This window comes from Strix aluco, chromosome 15, assembly GCF_031877795.1.
Source record: "Strix aluco isolate bStrAlu1 chromosome 15, bStrAlu1.hap1, whole genome shotgun sequence".
Taxonomy (NCBI): Eukaryota; Metazoa; Chordata; class Aves; order Strigiformes; family Strigidae; genus Strix; species Strix aluco.
The window spans coordinates 11,003,177-11,022,061 of NC_133945.1; the positions used below are offsets into that span (position 1 = coordinate 11,003,177).

At 35.7% G+C, this 18,885-nt stretch overlaps 2 protein-coding genes across 5 annotated transcripts in view; one reads left to right on the plus strand and one right to left on the minus strand.

The window, feature by feature from the left end:
- The window catches only part of CHLSN (cholesin), a 134,684-nt gene that overhangs the window by 9,026 nt on the left and 106,773 nt on the right, over positions 1-18,885 (plus strand). The gene's annotated exons all lie outside the window — the stretch shown is intronic.
- On the minus strand, positions 6,609-10,598 carry GPER1 (G protein-coupled estrogen receptor 1). The gene is made up of 3 exons (XM_074841365.1): positions 10,467-10,598; positions 9,770-9,913; positions 6,609-8,345 (listed from the first exon to the last, which is right to left on the minus strand). Exon 3 carries the CDS (start codon positions 7,912-7,914, stop codon positions 6,841-6,843), a length of 1,074 nt encoding a protein of 357 aa, XP_074697466.1. The 5' UTR covers positions 7,915-8,345; positions 9,770-9,913; positions 10,467-10,598; the 3' UTR covers positions 6,609-6,840.

Here is an 18,885-nt window from a genome sequence, read left to right on the forward strand (position 1 = left end):
GCTCCTACCATCTTACAGTTTGAAACATCTCAAAACTGTTGAGAGAATGTACTGAAGACTTAGAGCTGCATTGCTTTAAAAGAAGTAGAGAGGTTATGTAAAAGAGACAGAAAATCTTAAGTATGCAGGGAAAATACATGCTTTTAATTGCTGTCATTCTATTCTACCTTTACATTATGTACTGAATCATAAATGGGAGTTATTCATGTTGACACACTTGTAAAATAACTAGATGGTTACAGAACTGTTATACTGAACTGTAGCACAAAGCTCATTGAAATTGGTCATGGCCTTTCTGTGGACTCAGAGTAGACTTTGGAGCGTTCAGGTACCTCATTGGCTGGTTCTTGTTTTCTAGTTACCTTTGGAATAGACAAGTTTTTCCTATTTTATTACAAAAGTCCTATCTTTCATGGCTATTCTTACATCCAAGTCTGTACCTCCATGATTTTCTAAAGGCATTTTTAATAAACTTGTGGGGTTTTGGTTTTTATTTGTTTGTTTTCGTGGTAAAAGTTTACCATGCTTCATTTAAAACATGGTATCTTTACAAAGATTTGTCTAGATTAAGTCATGGTCTAGTTTGGATTTAGAATAGGAGCATCTGACTGTCCTGATCCTATAGGTCTTGTAATCAAATCTTCTGTCCAAGACCCAAAAGGTGTCTCTCAGTATCAGTGAAAGTCAACAAGAACACAAATCTAGCAGGACACAGGGACAGTTTTCCATGGATCCTCACAGACCCCTTGTTCTGGGCTGAGCATGCAGTTATGTTCTCTATGATCCGATGTCAACTTTAGCAGCACTCTGCCAGCATAACTTCTGTTATGTCAGCAATTGTGCTTCTGATTGCATAACACTCCACGTGTCGTGCATTATCAGGCATCTTTACATTGGAATAAGAAAATAACATGCCACATTTGTCGCTTTTAATATCAGAGGTAATTTTTCCAACTTCATATATTTGAAAGCCAAGCAAGTTTATAAATTAAGTTCCCACAGGCATCACTATCTCTATCTTCTTCCTGTCTTGCTACTCAGTCATCAGATGGATGTCTGGAATATCATCACATCGTTCTTTCCTTGGCTTCTTTCTCAATTTGCTGTGTGTACTTCACTCATAACTAAGTGCTGGAACACAAGAGTTAAAAGGTTTCTATAGTCAGGTAAAGGCTATTTCTCTTTTGTAGTTCTGAATGGAGAGAGAATGAAAGGAAGAAAATCTTATTTGCTACTATATTAGAATGCCTGGGAAAGGAAATGTTTCTGCTGCTGAGGCAGAAAACAAATCCATCTCTACCACCAGTAGGCAATTCTACCATTGAGCTCTTTCTGTAAAAATAGCCTTAACTCCAGTTTCTAAGGATAATTTACAATATTCCAATAATTTTTCCTATTTCTCTAGTATGGGTTTTTTTTGAGTTTTTCTAAAGTCCTTCCAGAAAATACATTTCATGTACTTTGAAAAGGTTTTAAGCATTTTTCAGTGATTCTGCTTGCAGGTCAAATGAGCCGGGACTTGTAAGAAAGGTTGCTGACTCTGGAAAGACTTGCCCTGCTGCATTAAATATTTATTTAGAGTAGGTATATTTAAAAAGTTAAGTTTTACTTTTTGGTAATGAACAGTTTAGTAGTTTGTTAATTTAGAACTTAAAAACTTCTGTATATACCTGTAGCAGACTGTTTGAACCATTTGAGAAAACAGGTTGGAAACTTGAATATGGTTTTAACACCTGGGTTGAACAACTTCAAAAGCCATTCTAAACAGATTACTTTGAGACAATTATCTTTAAATTTTGTAGTGGATTTCACTGAACATGTGTAAAATAACTGAAGTAGCATGTAAGAGACTGAGATGCAAGTAATGAGCTGATCCTGCACTGTCTGAAGTCCTGAGAAGGAGTTGCTCTTTTGTTGTCATCTTGGGTGGCTGGCTCAGTATGCAGCTGTTTATTCTTAGCCCCTGGCTGTGTCATGCTGCCATATGATGGAATGGAAGTCTAAAAGGAAGCCAAAAGCCAAGAGCTAAAAGTTTGGTGTATCGTATATCAATGTGGAATAAATAGTTTGGACAATACTGTTGAAGAAAGGACACCCAAATTATAAACATGAATGGAGGGTGTTCAGACTTTCAAATCTAGCATGTCTCTCCTCAAAACAGCACAGGGCATGTACCACAATGTACCTTCCCAACAGCAGAGTTTAAGAGTATACTGGAAAGATGGTCTGTATGCACATCTTAAATACTTGTTTCCTATCATCTGTTGTTGCAGATTTAACATAAAAAACATAAAGTGCAATTCCAAGGTGGAAATGGTTTATTGGTGACATATTTATTAAACAGAATGTAAAAATAATAATTTCTTAATGTAAACAGTCTCTGGACGAGGAATGGCCAGGTCTAACTGTGTACTGATGGATTGCTGTAGATGTAATTGGTGACGTAAGCATAAACTTCTATTGCAAAGATATAATTCAGTCAATTGAATTAAACAATTAATTTGGCCCTATGCTCTTCTATGATGAAAGTTTTAAAATATTTGTCTGATGGTCTGAATGGGTAAGGTAAGACTTTTGGAGTGGAAGGGAAGGATACTGTCCCTTAAAACCAAATACTTATCTTTGTTGTTTTCAATCAAAATCAAATTAATTCACCTTCATGAATAGCTATTAAAATTCAAACCTGCCTTCTTCATACCCACACTTGGTTTTTCTACTTATGCAGAAACAATTTCAAATGGAATTAAAAGATAAGCAGGGTTGAACTTATGCTTTTACTTATGGAAAACCACTTTGTAACACATTTTTAAACGGTCAGGATTGTCACATAAAAAATTGTCCAGACAAACTTTTCCCTTTTGCAATCTTAATAAACAGCTGAGAGAATACAGCAAAATCCTTACACAAGAAAAAATTCAGTTAATGTCTAACATAACTTGATGTCTGGAAAGAAGATTAGAGCCTGCACTGTATAGCCAGTGAATTTTGGTTAAAGCACAGATACTTAGTCTGAAATTCTAAAAGCGTTTTCTTGTTAAAACTTCGTGCTCATTTTTTTTTTTTTGTTTAAAGTTGCCTATTTGCAAGTTCAGTAGAATGGATTTTCTACACCAAATAAGCCATTTTCAATTAATAATATAAATGTCAGATTACATTAGGGGAATGTAAGATGAACCTGTATCTTTTTCATTTGATGAAAACAATACTGAAGAAAACCATGTTCTAAGAATTCTGATTTTTACTTTTTAAAAAAATTATTTTATAGTGTATGTTGTATTTTGGCATTGGTGGATTGACTATTCTGGATGCTAGTGTTCCAATTTTCTGTGGAGCTGAAAGGGGAAGGGAGGGGTGACTCTTCTCATATCTTGCCTGTATTGTCAAAGTCTTGCACAGAATCTGGGATCACCTGACTCATTGATTCAAATTCTCTGTCACATGCCCTCACATCATGTAATGCTTTTCATAAATTAATCGAGCTTTATCTTTAGACTGACTGACTTTGCTTTTTCTAGATGTGGATGTGTTGTGCCTGCACAGTCAGAATTTAGTGTATCTCCTGAAACAGTTACAAGGATGCAAAGTTACAGCATCTCTTTAAGGTGTTAAAATGGTCTCAGATGACTATTTTTTTCATCTTTTTACACAGCAGAGGGAAGACTGCTTTCAGACACATCAGGTTCAGGCTGGTGCTAGTTTATGCTGTTTGGATTTATTTTGTTTCTAGACATTCAGTAATACTCTCTGCATCCAAGACATGTTTGTGTTAAGGTATTATTTTCAAAAGCAGTTAATGGTTTCAGGAATTCTTTGATTTAATTTTTTTTCCTTCTGTGTAATTTTCCTAATACTAGACTTCTCTTGTCTAGAGACTTGATATAGACTATTATAGCAAAGATTGTAAGCGTCTGTGATAAACAGGTTTTTAAATCTCATAGTTGTCATCAGTCCAGCATTTTAGAAAGGCATATGGAATCCTTTCCTTAACTTTTCTCTGGTCTCTCACAAATTCTTTAATTTAAGTGAAGAAGTTGTATCAAAAATCTTACTCTGTTTCCTCTTTCCCCGACACTCCAGAAACGTTCTTTTTTACTGATGGTCATGCTCTTTAGAATTAAAGATAACTACATAAAGCACAGTCTTTTTCGTTCATGGATAAGCCTTGGTAACAAGTTACTGCAAGATGATGGGCTGCAGAAAGCATGTTGTATATATAAATGCATGAAAGTTGTATGGCATTTATGTAACTATTACTTTGTACATAGTTACAACTTAGAAAAAAAGTCTAGGGAAGAAGTGTGCCCTTTTTTCACCTGTGAGAGTACTCTTTATTTTAAGTAGTATGTTTAAGTTTAGTCATTTCAGGCACAGTTCATAAGCCTGTATCAGAGCATCAACAGCAGGAAACCTGTCAGGTAGTTTAGATTTGTAATTTGGTTTTAAACATGGGATAGGTTGTTTCAGGTTGAGTCAGTATTGTTTTCTTCATACTGTAGTAATCTGATCTTTCCTAGATTTCACTGTGATATCAGGACATTACTGAATACGATCATGTAGAAACTATTTCATAGTATGTATGAGCAGGCATTTGCTCTTACTCTCTGTTTATTATTATAAGCTTCTGAGCAAAGACACTTTCTTGATTTGTGGTGATACAGTGGTGATGAAAGGGATTTTACCATAGCCTTGATCAAAAACCAGATTCCTATATTGGAAGGGAGGAGGAGAGGAAAGGAGTTTACTCATAAAAACAAATTATGCAACAACTACGATTGGCAAAGTGTATTCCTGTAATCTCAAGTAAAGTACTTATTCATGGCAAGTGTCAAGATTACACAGACCTAATAGATCTGTAATCTCAGAAGATGTGTTTTACTTAAGAGAATTCCATTGCCAAGAGAATTATCCATTCCTTCAGTTCTATATTGTCTGAAATAGTCCTCTTTTAAGGTGTGATTAATTCGCAGTCAATAGGATATGAGGGATTGTGGCTAATTCCAAAAGTGAAAATGATGAGCAAAAAGGGCAATGTGTGATCTAGCCCAATGGTGTGAGATTTCTTGCTAAGTGTTGTTTAGCAACTCCCTCTCTGCAGCAAAGGCATGGCAATGCTTACATCTTTCGTGAGGGAAGAAGATACATTTGGTGTTCCACAGAGAAGAAAGGACTAAATGACACTTTTCCTTAGTGTGATTAGCAGTCACTTGTAATCAGCAGTTTCTGCCAACTCCACCCTGCAGTTCCTGTTTCAGTTGTAGGAATATCTAGTGATCTATTTCAAATTCAGCCATCCTCTTGTGGCCTTTCTGTTTATAGGTCAAGTCTTCTGTGGCCAAAGCTTCCACTAGGAAACTCTAAGTATTTTGTGAGAAATATGAGTGGAATCATTGTTTTCACTGTTTTCTTTATTGCTTAGTAACTTTAGTTTTAAGTGTCTACGTTTAAAGATCCTTTAAAATCCGTTCATGTGCTAATTAATTCATATATGACATTTGAAAATAGGATAAAGTGTCTTATTCTGCAGAGTTCTGGTGCTTAAGTCAATGAGCACAGAGGTGAAATGAGTTTGTTCCCTTCAGAGATGCAGCAAGTGATGTTTAATGATCTTGCACACTAATCTCTACGAATTTTATAGCTTCCCCTGAATAAGTTCAGCAGTAACCTGTGCTAAACATCAATCAGATTTAAAACCCAATTATTTTCTAGCAGAAATTAAAAACTATTGTTTTCAAGTACGTGGTGCTAACATTTGTTTTCCTAGTATAATTAATCTTCAAATGAAGAAAGCAACCAACATGCATCTTAAAAATCTTGAAAGGCCAGTGGTTTCTGGAGGTGGGATGGATGGTACACAAAGTGTAAATCTGATAATAGCTGATCACACTCATTATGTAAGTTATTCTAAAAACTGAGACTTCTGTCATTTTTCAGAAGTAATTTTTACAGTTTTTTGCAGAACAGGACCTTTTTTTTTAAGCCACAGCATTTTGTTCTGGCAGTCAAAGTAGGCCTCCTAAATTAAAGACATCTCATGCGACTTGCATTTAAATCTTAAGGCAGATATGAATGTACGTGTATGTGCACTGGCATTTTTGACAAAAGGCCCAATTATGTCTGTCCTGGGAAAGATTGTCTTAGGCAATCCTTAAAAGACAGAATGAAGCATTACATTTTGCTTCTGTGAAGTTCTTTGAGATGAGCAATATAGTTACAGATTATTTCAGTTTTGATCAAGTACTGATGTAAACAGTAGATTACATTTGAGACAAAAACTCACCACTGTGCTAGATTATATTAAGATTAAAAAAGGTAATCGTGGAAGACATGCTTGAATACAGTGACGATAGTACTATGTAGTTCTTCTAAGCAAAGTTAATTTATCTTAACACATTTGGATGAAAAAAATCAATGTTTTCTGCATCTCCACATCAATACATTGTAATGATTTTTCCCTACTGTTATGGCAGCTTCATTATTTCAGTGGAAGTACCTTATATACACCAGCAAAGTAGTATCTCTGATAATCAGGTTACATCTAGAGTCTTCCTAACTTGATAAAATTTTCTCTATATTGTCATTCATACATGTATAATACAAAATAAAGCTCCTTCAGTGCTCAGCTTTTAATAATCCTGTTCATAATTAAATATAAATCTGACTAAAACATTCTTCTACATTAAAGTCTTGTCATAAAAACATTTTGAATATAAACCTTCAATGCTCACTAGAGTGATACTCTATATATATACACACAAATGCACTTTTTTCTGTTAGTAGCAAGCATTTTGTTCACTATTTGCACAACTTCACAGTCATGTGTTTTATAGAACCACTACTAAATCAGACTTCTGATTGCTCATTACTGTCAGGAATGACAGACGTTAAGGCAGCCTGACAAAAGCGATGTAATGTTGACATTTTTGTTTTCTGTTCGATATACAGTCGTAGTTTGTCTCTGAAGGTTTCCCCTAGAAAACTGTAAATTAAGGGGTTCAAACAGCTATTAGAAAAAGCTGCTAGGTTCACAATATGTCCTGTTAAAGGATAATCATGTCTGAAGGATGGGCTGCTTGAAGAGCCAGGCTCGCTTTTCTTTTGAAGAAGTTGAACACTAATGAAGACGTTTTCAGGTAGCCAGCAGATAAAGAAAACCAAGACAACAACAAAAATCATTCGAAGAGCCTTTTGTCGCCGCAGACGAAGACTCCTATGCTTGTGTGCTTTTATAAGAACTCGAACAATTAATGAGTAACAAAGACCAATGATCACAAAGGGGATAATAAACCCCAAGGTTATTTCTAGCCACTGGATTTCTTTTACATCTGCAAAACAAAAATAGACCTCTCCGGTGTGTTGTAAATGCACAGCTGTAAATGGAACTAGTGCTGCAGAAATAGACGCCATCCATATGAGACCACAGCTTAATCTAGCGTGTTGCATAGTGCGAAATATGTTGGACCTCATTACTTTTGCCAGTGCTATGTATCTGTCAAAACTCATCCATGTCAGAAAGAAAATGCTGCTATACATGTTGATCTGAAGGAACAAAGACATAAAGGTACAAATAATAGTGATATCATAATATTTTTCATCAAGATTAAAAACCTCAATGAGCGAATCAGCAACTAAAATGAGATCAGCTACTGCAAGATTTATGAAGTAAAGGTCTGGAATAGTCATTTTTTCACGAAAGCTTATGTTGACAACCAGTATCAGAATGTTTCCTACAAAACCAATAGGGAAAAGAAATATTGTGTAAAGACATGATAAGAAAAGACCAATAACATATTGTTGGTGTTCTGATTTATCAGCTAATCTAGAAGATATACTTTCATTACAGAAATATGATCCATTTAGGTTAAAAGTTGTGCTGTTACATATAACAGGTGACACTGAGGCAGAATAAGTTTCCATGGTTAAAATATCTGCAGAAAAGGTACTAGTTCTCACAGTTTGGTGGTAGTGCCCAAAAAATCAGATTTTGGGTTGTTTTCAACTAAGTTCATAGTAAACATTTTGATTGGAATGGAAAAACATGTACACTTTTATATTGGAAATTAAAATTATTTAGAACTCAAATGAATTAGACTTAAAATTGACTGAAATATAACAGTACAAATAGTAAATTTCTTAATTTTTTTTTACAGGATGCTATATACATTGCAAATGAGAGAATTTGCAGTTCCTGTATGCCTTAAGATCATGTAGGAATCTTTTTACCATTATGGTACTTGGATCTCTTTAATAAAAGCTTTTCATCAACAGTGTTTCTTCATGCAGTTTGGAAGGTAGTAGAATTTTATCTCCATTTGTTTTCTTTTAATAATCAAGGAACATCCTTGGACCTGCAATTTGCAAATGGAAAACGATTAATCTCATACTCCAGCATTGTACCATGTACCATATGCTTCTGCTAATCTAACATACACAGCTGAGGTTGTAGGAGACATGATGTTTGAATATATATGCAAAGGATTAGTTAAAAGAATTTAAATTTGTTCTAGATGATAATGTATTGTGAAGACAGATCTGTTAAAATTTTGTGTACCCTTCAGGGATTCAGTATTGAATATATTGTGAGGGCAGATCTGTTAAAGTTATGTGTACCCCTCAGGGTTTGGGTATTAGGAAATGTAGAACTGTAGAAAATCAGATGAGTGAGTTTAGCCTACTGAAGAAAAATTTTATTTTTTTACATATAGATATATAAAAATATATATATTTCATCATTAGCTTGTAAGGCTATTAAGTAATAGAGCCTGTGGACGAGAAGGCAACAGATGAAAAGCAGTTGGTTCCTTCTGCTTTCAGTGGGAAGGAAAAGGCAAATTTTACAAATGAAGGTAATAGAAACAGCATATTGATTTACACCAACATTATTATACTCAATTTGCTTTTCTTTGTGATTAATTATGTTGCACTGACTTCCGCATAGGAATGGAAAATATCAGTTATCTGATTTGTTTACTTATAAATGTTGAATGCTATGGACTTGAAGCATTGCTAGAAGTTTATTTAAAAGAAAAACACAACTGAACAAAAGACATGCCAAACTAATAAAAACAGCAAGAAATTGATAACCCAGGGTATTTTGTGTTAAATTTTAAATATTTTGAATTGCTTTAATCTTAGTCCTACTATGAAAACCTTGATTTTAATCACACTAAAACATATTAAAAAACTTAAATTGTTTACAAGTAAAATTCATGCATATTTCCACATTTTAATGACTTAAATCCTGCTGATGTACTGTTTGGGGGAGAAAAAGGAACAGACCACTAATGGAGTAGGAATGTTAGAATATTTTCAGTTAGAAATATAGCTCTGAGTTTGCTTAAATGTATCCAAGTTATCAGAAGTAGGTAACAGATACTTAAATAAAGATATTGGTTCCAAAGCTTTTATTTCTTAAATGAAATAGGCATTAAGTGCACAGTAGCTGTTGCTATGTTTTGAATAATTTTCATAATGTAAATCTTTATGCTAAAATATCCATATGAAATTACACTTATTTGAAGAAGGTTTAGTGTTTGTTTCAAGAAGCTACGGAAGTCAGATGTGAACTGTTGTCTTTTTTATGACTTCCTTTTATTTTTGAATAAGACAGTAAAACTGCTTTAAATACAATAAAAGATAAGTTAACAGTCTAAGCAATTGATTTTAAAAGGTCAGTCTGTGGTCAGATTTTAATTACATCTGAAAGGCCACCAAAAGCCAAGCAATTACAAGCATTACAGGTAACCATGTACTGTGAAACACTTTATTTTACCTTAATTCCATTTCTCCAGAGCTGATTTTCCTCCAGACAACAGAAGGCTGGTTCTTGCTCGGGTACACGCTTAATGTGTCAGCTTCGACTGTCGCGACAGTAAAAAACTTGTATTTAGGTGGGCAAAGCTGCAGTGAATGCCACCTGTTGACGATTCAGCAGTTAAAAAAAAAAATAATATAAAAGTCTATTCTGTTTTAAAGCGTCTTAAATAAAGGATAGATTACAACAGTAAAATGCAGATCTTGCTGCATGTCCTTGGCAATAAAACAAGCTTTATAGATTCCCAGGGTTGTTCTAATTTGTGTGCAGTTGAAGTGCTGCTGAACAGCCTTATAAGGCTAAGATTAACCCTGTTTCTGCTGGTTTCTTTTTTACTAGAACTAGTCAAGCATCTTTTCTCTCATATTTGTCAGTTTTATTTTGCCTAATGTTCATTTCACCTTCCTTTCTGCCTCTAGCATTTTTTCAAATTATATAGTCCCTTCAAACCTACAGCTCTGCTGATGAATAATTAAGAGATCTATTTGCAAATTGTAACTAAGCATATTTTACATAGATATAAAGCAATAAGTACTGTTATACGTGGTATTTTTTAAAGCCTCTGGACAATCTAAAGAGAAATATGTGATCGAGAGAAATCTAGCAGCTGAGAAGGGTCATTTGCTAAACTGACAATATAAATTTGTTTTCCTACCTTCAAGTCGATCCTATTTGTCTGTTTGTATCTAAATTTTCAGGTATACATTGTCATCCTCACACTTCTTAGAATTGCTCAGCTCCAAATCACATGGATAAAATAAGCTTATTTTGCAGAGAATGTGGAGCCTCAGTCTTGCATAAAAACACCAGTATTGCAGGTGGAGTTTTGCATTTCCTCTGTAGGGGGGAAAAAACTACGTGACATTTCCAGAAACACCACCTACTGGCGGCCAGAATTCTTAGAACGGAAAGAAAGTTAAACCTTTCTTTTTCATAAAAGAGAAATATTTTATTTGTGTAAGTTGCTTTTTATACTATATTGATCTGATACCTGAATGTTAAGTGCCATTAATGGATATGCTGTACATTGATGCAGCATTCTACTGCTACTGGAGTAAGATGAATTGGATCTCAGCATTTAGGATTTCAAGAAGACAATGTTACAGTTTCAGAAGTGTGGAGTAAACAATTAACATGTCATAATGGCTGTATTGAATCTATTACAGCTGTCAGGTATTTTTAGATTACAAAAGATCTCATCTGTAGAAAAGTGAAGCAAAAGTTCTTTACACAGGTGGCTTTGGGAGTAGAAGGCACTTCTTCTAGTGCCATTGAAGCAAATATATTATTTGCTGATTTTTTTTTTTTTTTTGTAACGTGCCGTGTGTACGAACACAGGATTTTGGTAGTGTTACTAAAAATGTTTTTTAAGATGTTCTTACATGATGGCTTTTCATAAACAGTTTTGGAATAAATTATTATTTAGCTTAAAAGAAAGTTTGTGCAAATTAGTGCTGGTAAAGATTTTCTGAGCAGAAGACTAGCACTGTGTGTGAAATGGCTTTTTGGAGTGTCTTTCTACAGGGTTATGAGGGCAGAGAGCCTGAAGTGTTTTGCTTTGAGAAGTGTACAAATATGATTTCATTATAGGACTGGAATAGTTGTGATGTTAGAAAAATCTTGTGATACCAGCTTTGAAGGTCTTATTTTTTTTGCTGTCCTAAAGAACAGGATTATAAAGAGTCTTTATTGTTGTTTGCTGATCATGTGGTTTTGCTGTACTTAATTCTGTCCTTCAGAGCTTTCACTGATCTTGTAAGGGCCAGAAGGATTTTTTTTTTTTACTTTATGCATAATGTTAGCTTCTGGGTGTTAGTTGTTTGTAATTATGGGGGTCTGGATTCGATAATCAGCTGGTTTGTCTGTACTTGTTTTTCTAGCTGTGAATATCAGCTGATTTTGCTGTTAAAATGTATAATTCTGAGTGCTAATTTTCTTGTTTGCATTAATGATAAGAAATATGTCACTTTGCCATACTTCCAGAATTGTTAGGAAATTCTCTTTTGAAAGACCCATGAAGTAGCTGTTTTTCCTGCTAGTAGAACTGTGAAGTGTAAGAGGCCAAATCTAGTAGTATTATATTGTATTATTATAATTAGTGAGTTCTGTATTTCACTAAATATTTTATGAAATGATCGTGTGAATCCTCTGAGTCCTGTTTCCTAAAACAGATGACATCTTCAGGCTCTTCGTTTATGCAGTCAAATGATTGTTACTGATTAATCTATCTTAATCTCACTGTTCGTCACCTCCATATTCCATAAAATGCTTAAAACTAATTTTAGCAGCTGCTGACCATTGTACCCTTTCCCTGCCAGTTGCTGATATTCCATGGGACTTTCTAGGGAGTGCCTTAATGATCCACACTTAGTCACAATTGTGACAGTATTAAGTATTACAGTTCTGCCTGTCGTACCTTATCTTGATTGTTGCTGAGAACATCCATGAAAGCAACTGGTGCGATAGCATTCATCTAATGTCAGACCTCAGTAATCCAGCATTTAAAGGTTTCCTAGCAGTTTATTTTTAAATCTGTAGTAGTCAACTTCTAAAACACTTTATCTCAATAACCATGTCTAACACTATAGAGTCTTTAATGCACACTAGTGTAATTGTCTATAATGTATTTGGGTGCACCAAGAGGCTTAAAGTGGGGTATAATTGAAGATATTCTATGTAATTTAGCAGACTTCAACCTATGTGCCTGCTGTTGTGTTGCAAAAAGGTGACAGCAGAGGAGGAAGAAAGTAGGATGTGTGAGTACAGGAGAGAACAACGTAAGAGGTCCAGTGTGTCACAGCTCTTGAGCCACCACTATACAGCGGCCTCTCCAGTGGGATGATAAGCAGGATAAGCCCTGTAGGATGTAAAAGTTGGACTCTGTCAGAATGGGTACAAAGCTGTTGAGTCCTGGAGAAATTAGATCAGGGCCAGGGTGTATAAAGCTGAAAAAAAGTAAGGTACTGTATTGCATGAAAGGGAAAGGAAGCATAAATTAAAATTGTGTTGGAATGCTTACAGTGTAATATAACCATATGCAGAAGAAATAAGATTTGTATAAGAATCTCTACAGAAATTATTTCCGGGGAAAACACAGATGCTGTTGTAATGTTCATGAAGTTTTGCAAGTAGATTGATCCACTCCTCCAAATTCTCTCTCCTCTGTTAGCATGGATACTGTCTCTGACCTTTCAAGCACTGAATGACATCTGTCTGCCTGCATTACCCGGTTCTAGAGGACCCTCATACTTTATCCTGTTCAGCCTCAGTAACTTTCCCTTTCTTGCAAATAATCAAATTTAGTTTGAGTTGGATTTAATTGTTCTGTGCCTGCAGAAAACCTTGGACAGAGTGTATTTTGTGTGTTCAGGCTTTTCAGTTGCAAATAATTCTGAGAATGCATTTTTCTTACTAAAAATAATTTTTAAAAGTTCAGCCTTTTCTTTTGCAGGGACAACACATATACCTGTTCAAACTATTCTATCTAGTAAATACTTTATGATTTTTCTTAAAGTGTATATTGAAAAACTCTTGGGGGAATAATATAAAAATTTTACAAAATTGGACCACAAAATATTGTATAGTGAAAGATGATTCATCACAGGACTTCAGGCTCTATCCGAATGCAATTAAAAAATAAAATTCACAAAGCATCAATCATTTTTACTGTAGTAGTTGAGTCTGGCAGTCCTTTGCTGGACACCTGTACCATGGAAGTGAAACGCATTCTTTCATTCTATCCAATTAGTGAATCAGTTTGTCATGCAACATACGTAGTGTAAACATTATATAGAGTACTTATTCTGGCTGAATTGCTTGAGCTTTCACCCTACCCCAAATCTTCTGCAACTACCTCAAAATCAAGGTAAATAATGCTGTAGACCTTTCAGAGTCTGTAAGTTTGAAATCAGGATGTAGGTAAGGCCAGGCTTAGTAATACACGTAGGGGTGTAGCAGCTGGATTTACGATTCAAGTGTGCAAGTCCAGTCTCTCTTTAGCTCAGATGTTGTTTTGCAATGGGATCAGATCAAATTTGAGCCAGCTGTTTCAGCAAAGATGAGTCCTTAGTCTCTACACATTCTTCTCCAAAACATGTTACCAACTCAGAAATTCATGCTTCAACTTGAGCAGCCTGCTCATTTCTCTTCTATTACTGAATGGAAGGGTTTTTCCAAAAGCAGGCCAAAGTCCTAGAAAGATATGAATATTACCGGTACAGAAGTAAAATATTCTTCTTTGAATTTTCCAGTATATTCCTTCAGTTAATTTTGACAGCATGCCTATAAAAATATATGCTCTATTTCTTCTGGAACACGCTGTTCAAAACTAGGTGAAGCCTGGAGGAAGTTAAGTCTTCAACAAAGCTGTTGCTAGTACAGGGGGAAAAAAAATCTCTCCGAGCAGGGAGGTTGTATTTTGTTCTTAAAAATACACTTCAAATTATTAATAATTTAAAAATTATTACTTTTAATCTTAGCCAAAGCTGCTCTTTTCTCCCCCATACCAGACTATTTTAGAATGCCTTTTGGGGACTGTTCCTGTGCCTTCCCCTCTTGCACACAGGGGTGTTTGCCCTCGTGTTCTAGCTGGATGGAAGTAGATTTTCTCTAGGACTGCCCGTTCATTGTCCTGAATTTTAATGTAAGCTCTAAGTAACTTTATCAAGAATGATTTAAGAAAACGTTTCTGCATTGCTGTAAGTTATAATCATTTGACTTATTGTTCTGTGTTTTTCAACCTCTTCTCTCCTATTTACCTTTATTTTCTTCTGTTCAGTTACAAAGTCTCTTCATTGTACATTGAGATTTCTTTATGACCATATAACCAGCCATCCAGAAAATACTGTTTTTTCCCACGACAGTAGCCGTGGACAGGGAAGAGACATTCACTTGCATCTCACAGATGGCAGCCAGAAGCTGTACCCAGGAGACTTATACACAGTAGTTAATTCTTGACAAGATGTACTCATTCCCAAATCCTAGATCTGATAGTAGGGCCCTACAGGTTTTATTTCTCGGAAACATTTGGATGTGGTTCTGCTTTAGCTGTGTACCTTGCTGAGAGTATCATGAAGCATCCTTCCACCCGTGCTGAACAGGTGTACATTATTGTGATTCACTCACCATTAGACCAGTTTCCAGGTCCAAGCCAACATTAACTGAAGCCATCACTTACTGACTAGGTTTTCTTCTAGGCACCTTTAACAGTAACTCAGAACTCAGAAACAACAAAATATTTATTCTTTCATCCTCAAATATAAAATATATGGAAGCAGTGAATAAAGTATAATCCTTTGTGCATAATTCCCATACTAGAAAATAACCTACTTATCCATGGCACAGCTGAAACTATGATATTCTGTCTGAACTGGGATAAACAGCTTGTATCTTCTGACACACTCACTCAGGCTGTCAGCTTTTTCACTGACGTACAGCTCTTACAACTCATCTCTTCAAACTTCTTCCTGCAGGGCTGATCATTGGTCCATGTTGTTTATTCTCCCTCTTCTCAGGTGCAAAACCAAACCTCTGATGCCAGCTGAGAAATCCTTTCACAAGTATGAAGTTGGCTCTTGGATTCAAAAAGATGATTCTTATCTACGTATTTCCTTTCTGACCAGGTTCTCTAATGGTCTGTTTATATGTAGTGTTCTTTAATTACCCATCTGTTCATGCTGGCAGCAGAACAAAAGTGAACAGGAAAACAGGCTGACATAATACAAAGCAGACATCTTACCAGTTGATTTTTACATCTTGCAGAAATGTTGGTCCTTATGGTCATAGTTAGTAAGACTACATATTGCCCTTTATTTGCATGTGACAGAGTCATGGTCCATAAGTTTCAGCACTTGGATGTCTAAGACTAGATCCAGATATCTGGATACTAGATCTATATACTGTATTATTATTGAACAGATGTCCTTTCTTCTTCCAATTATGCACTTGGCTGTTGTTTTGCAGAAGATGTTCCTCTTGATCAATCAGTGCTCACTTTTCTCTGTCTTAGGCAGCCCATGCTGATTTGCACCAGCTCTTCACGCAAATCTGGACCCTGTCAGGAAGACCTTCCAAAGCATACAAACTGCAAAAAAATCTATCAGTTCCATTAGCATCTGGGTGTCATGCAAAGGCACATATTAAGCATCAAAATGGCTTTTCTCAGAACCCTTCAGGTCCCTTGAGCCTTCCTCCTCACATCACTGTATTTTTATAACTTTTCAATCGAAGCCTGTATCTTTTTCCAAGATCTAGTACAATTTTGTGCCTTCCCTGTTGTTTCCATTCACTCCACCTCTATGAGAGGAAAAGCTGAAACCAAAGCCAAATGTGTAAGATGGCTCCTGGCCAAATTCGGTTACAGTAACAGTGTGCTCAAAGCAAGCATTTAAAACTTTGCACCTACATCTCAGCCTGCATTGGCTACTGATTCTGCAGGGCTACATCTGAACACCTATAGCACAGCTGTTCTATTCTCTGATTCTGATTCCCCCTCCCCCATTTTTTGCCATTTACCCATGAATTCTCATCTAAATGTATAATGCTCCTATCTTGTCTCCAGCAGAGCCCTGATTTCAGTTTGGAACTGGGGCTCTGCTTTTGTTTGCCTTTTTAAAGACATGCCTCAGTTATATTGTTCTGGGCTGGCTTTTCTCTTTTTTTTTTTTTTTTTCCAGTTAGTATATTGTTGAATGTGACTTGTCCAAGGCATGCGACTTCATACTTCTGAATGAACTCATCAAGAATGGCTTAAATCAATAATTGCTGTAAGTCTTAATGCAAAGTTGAAGCTGAGAGTGCATTAACAAAAAGCCTTCATTCTTGCACAAAGTTTTAATTAGCCATCCTGTTGATCTTTCCAGTTCAGTGCCTCACAAAGGACCTGAAGCTTTCCTTTATGGACCAGCGTTTCCATTAATTTGATTTTTTTTTTTTTTTTGGCACAAGAATTCAGGCAAAAACCTTAAGGGTTCCAACAAAAGTATAAGAGGAAAATGGAAAAATGGAAGAAATGCTCAGTTTGTATGTGTGTATATATGTAATATAAACAAGTGTTACAGTAGACTTATAGTATTACATACTATTTCAGGATTATAACTGACTCTTAAACCATACTTCACTGCTGCTGCTACTGGAATTTACCAATGTTATAAAAATAAGTAGTTTGTAGGGCAAGAAGTCAAAAGAGGAAGCACACCTGAGAAAATGCTTTGGCTGCAGATTTTTACCTTTGTTCAAAGTTGCTTTCTGCTATGTTTTTGTTTGCATCTTTGCCAGGGCATTGATACTGTTACAAAAGCACACTCCTATGACAACAGTACTTTTCTTTCTACTTGGCTTTGAAGTAACCCTTGCAGAAAACAGGCAATTTAAAAAGATATATTTAAGAAAAAAAAACCCAAACCACCCCAGACTCTACATGGTTTCTCATAGATCACTGCAAATACTAGAACTAAATATCTTTTTTTCTTCCAGTATGGCTAGCTGTAAGATAGTCCAAGTTTGGGTCTAAAGAAGGAACAATTGTCCTTTTTTGAAGAAGTAAAAAACCAAGCCAAAACCCACAAACTAAAAAGTTGAATGGAGTGACATGTTTTCAGAACAGCAAGTATTACTGAGACCCACTTTCATGGGTCATAGTTGTTACTGGTATTTCAAGGTGACTGTTGGCAGTGTTTTTTCTTTGGCACTTCTGTATGACTTTAAGTATTTCATCCTTGCATGGTTTATGAAAAAAAAGTATAAATACCAAACTAGCACAGCTCTCACAGAACAACACTATTTCAGCAATATTCATCACAAGCTCATTCTTTGGAGTTCCAATGCTCTTCTGTAATTTGAACGTTGTCCTGAATAGAATCATAATGTTATAAAAAAGATGGCATATAAATATTGTTATGCTTATAATGTACGCAGCAGGGTAAGTACGAATGTGCTGTTGTAAGGCTGGAGCTTCAGCTGGTGCTACTTTAGTGAGGAGAACAGTAAAACAGAGTATCTGAAGAAATGATGGGATTCCAAATCCAAAGGTGAATTTAGTGATCTCATATTCAGGCCATGCAAATAATGGATCTAACTGGCAGTCTGCTTCCAAGTGATAGTTATCTGTGCCAACCAGTACTGCCTCAGTCAGTGACAAACAGAAGGCATATATAAGTACAATTCCAACACACAATATGGGTCTTTGGGTTGCTTTGCAGAGAACAGTCCTTGGTGGAAATCTCTTGAGTAATAGTATGAGAAGCACCAAAATCAAAACATACTGAGAGTTGAAATAACTGAAGTTGAAAAAAAATGACAGTACGTTACAGGCGAGGTGGGTTGCTTTTAAATAGTCAGGTCTGCTAATGACAGTAAATGATAAAAAAATCATTATAATGTTGCTGATGGTGAAGTGTAGAAGAAATAAGTCTAAGTTTTCTATGACTCTGTGCTGCAAATAATTCTTTATGAAAATGATCAAAATACATATGCCAGCTATTAATCCTGTTGGTACAAAAAAGGCAATGTAACAGTGCATAAGTCTTGATATGATGTTTTGAGAAGCTATGAAGGCTTCGATTTCTTCTGGGGAGATAAAAGCCAAGTTCTTGCTTGGGTAGCTGATCCATGTCATGTTGTGAGAAGTCATCCTTCCTTCCACACTGTTTATTTCCTGTTCAATGGAGTTTGAAACTGAAATGGAAAAGGAAAGTGCAACAGGTTTTAAAGTTCAGTTTGTAATGTCTCTAATTTGTACATTAAATATTATGTGCAGTAAGGAGTGTGAACCATTTGTTCAGAATAAATGTAGTCATTTTTTGGTGGATTTTACATTCTTATGTTAATTTCAAGCCAACTTGCGTAATACTTTTAGCCAGAGAAATCTACCTTTTTGTTTTTTATCTGGTTCCTGCTCTCACCGCTACCCCCTTTTACTCACTTGATGCAGACAGACCTTCACTGCAGCTCAGCTTTGTAGACAACAGCCAGGATTTGGCACACTTGTGTCGCCTGTAGAATGAATGCGAGAGTTGGCGGGTGAGGAAGGAGTTGGCTCTGTGATGAGGTGGAGCCGCTTTTCCTCACCATCTTGC

Coding starts and splice junctions, on each gene's coding strand:
- GPER1 (XM_074841365.1), bottom strand. CDS start 7,914: ATGGAAACTTATTCTGCCTCAGTGTCACCTGTTATATGTAACAGCACA.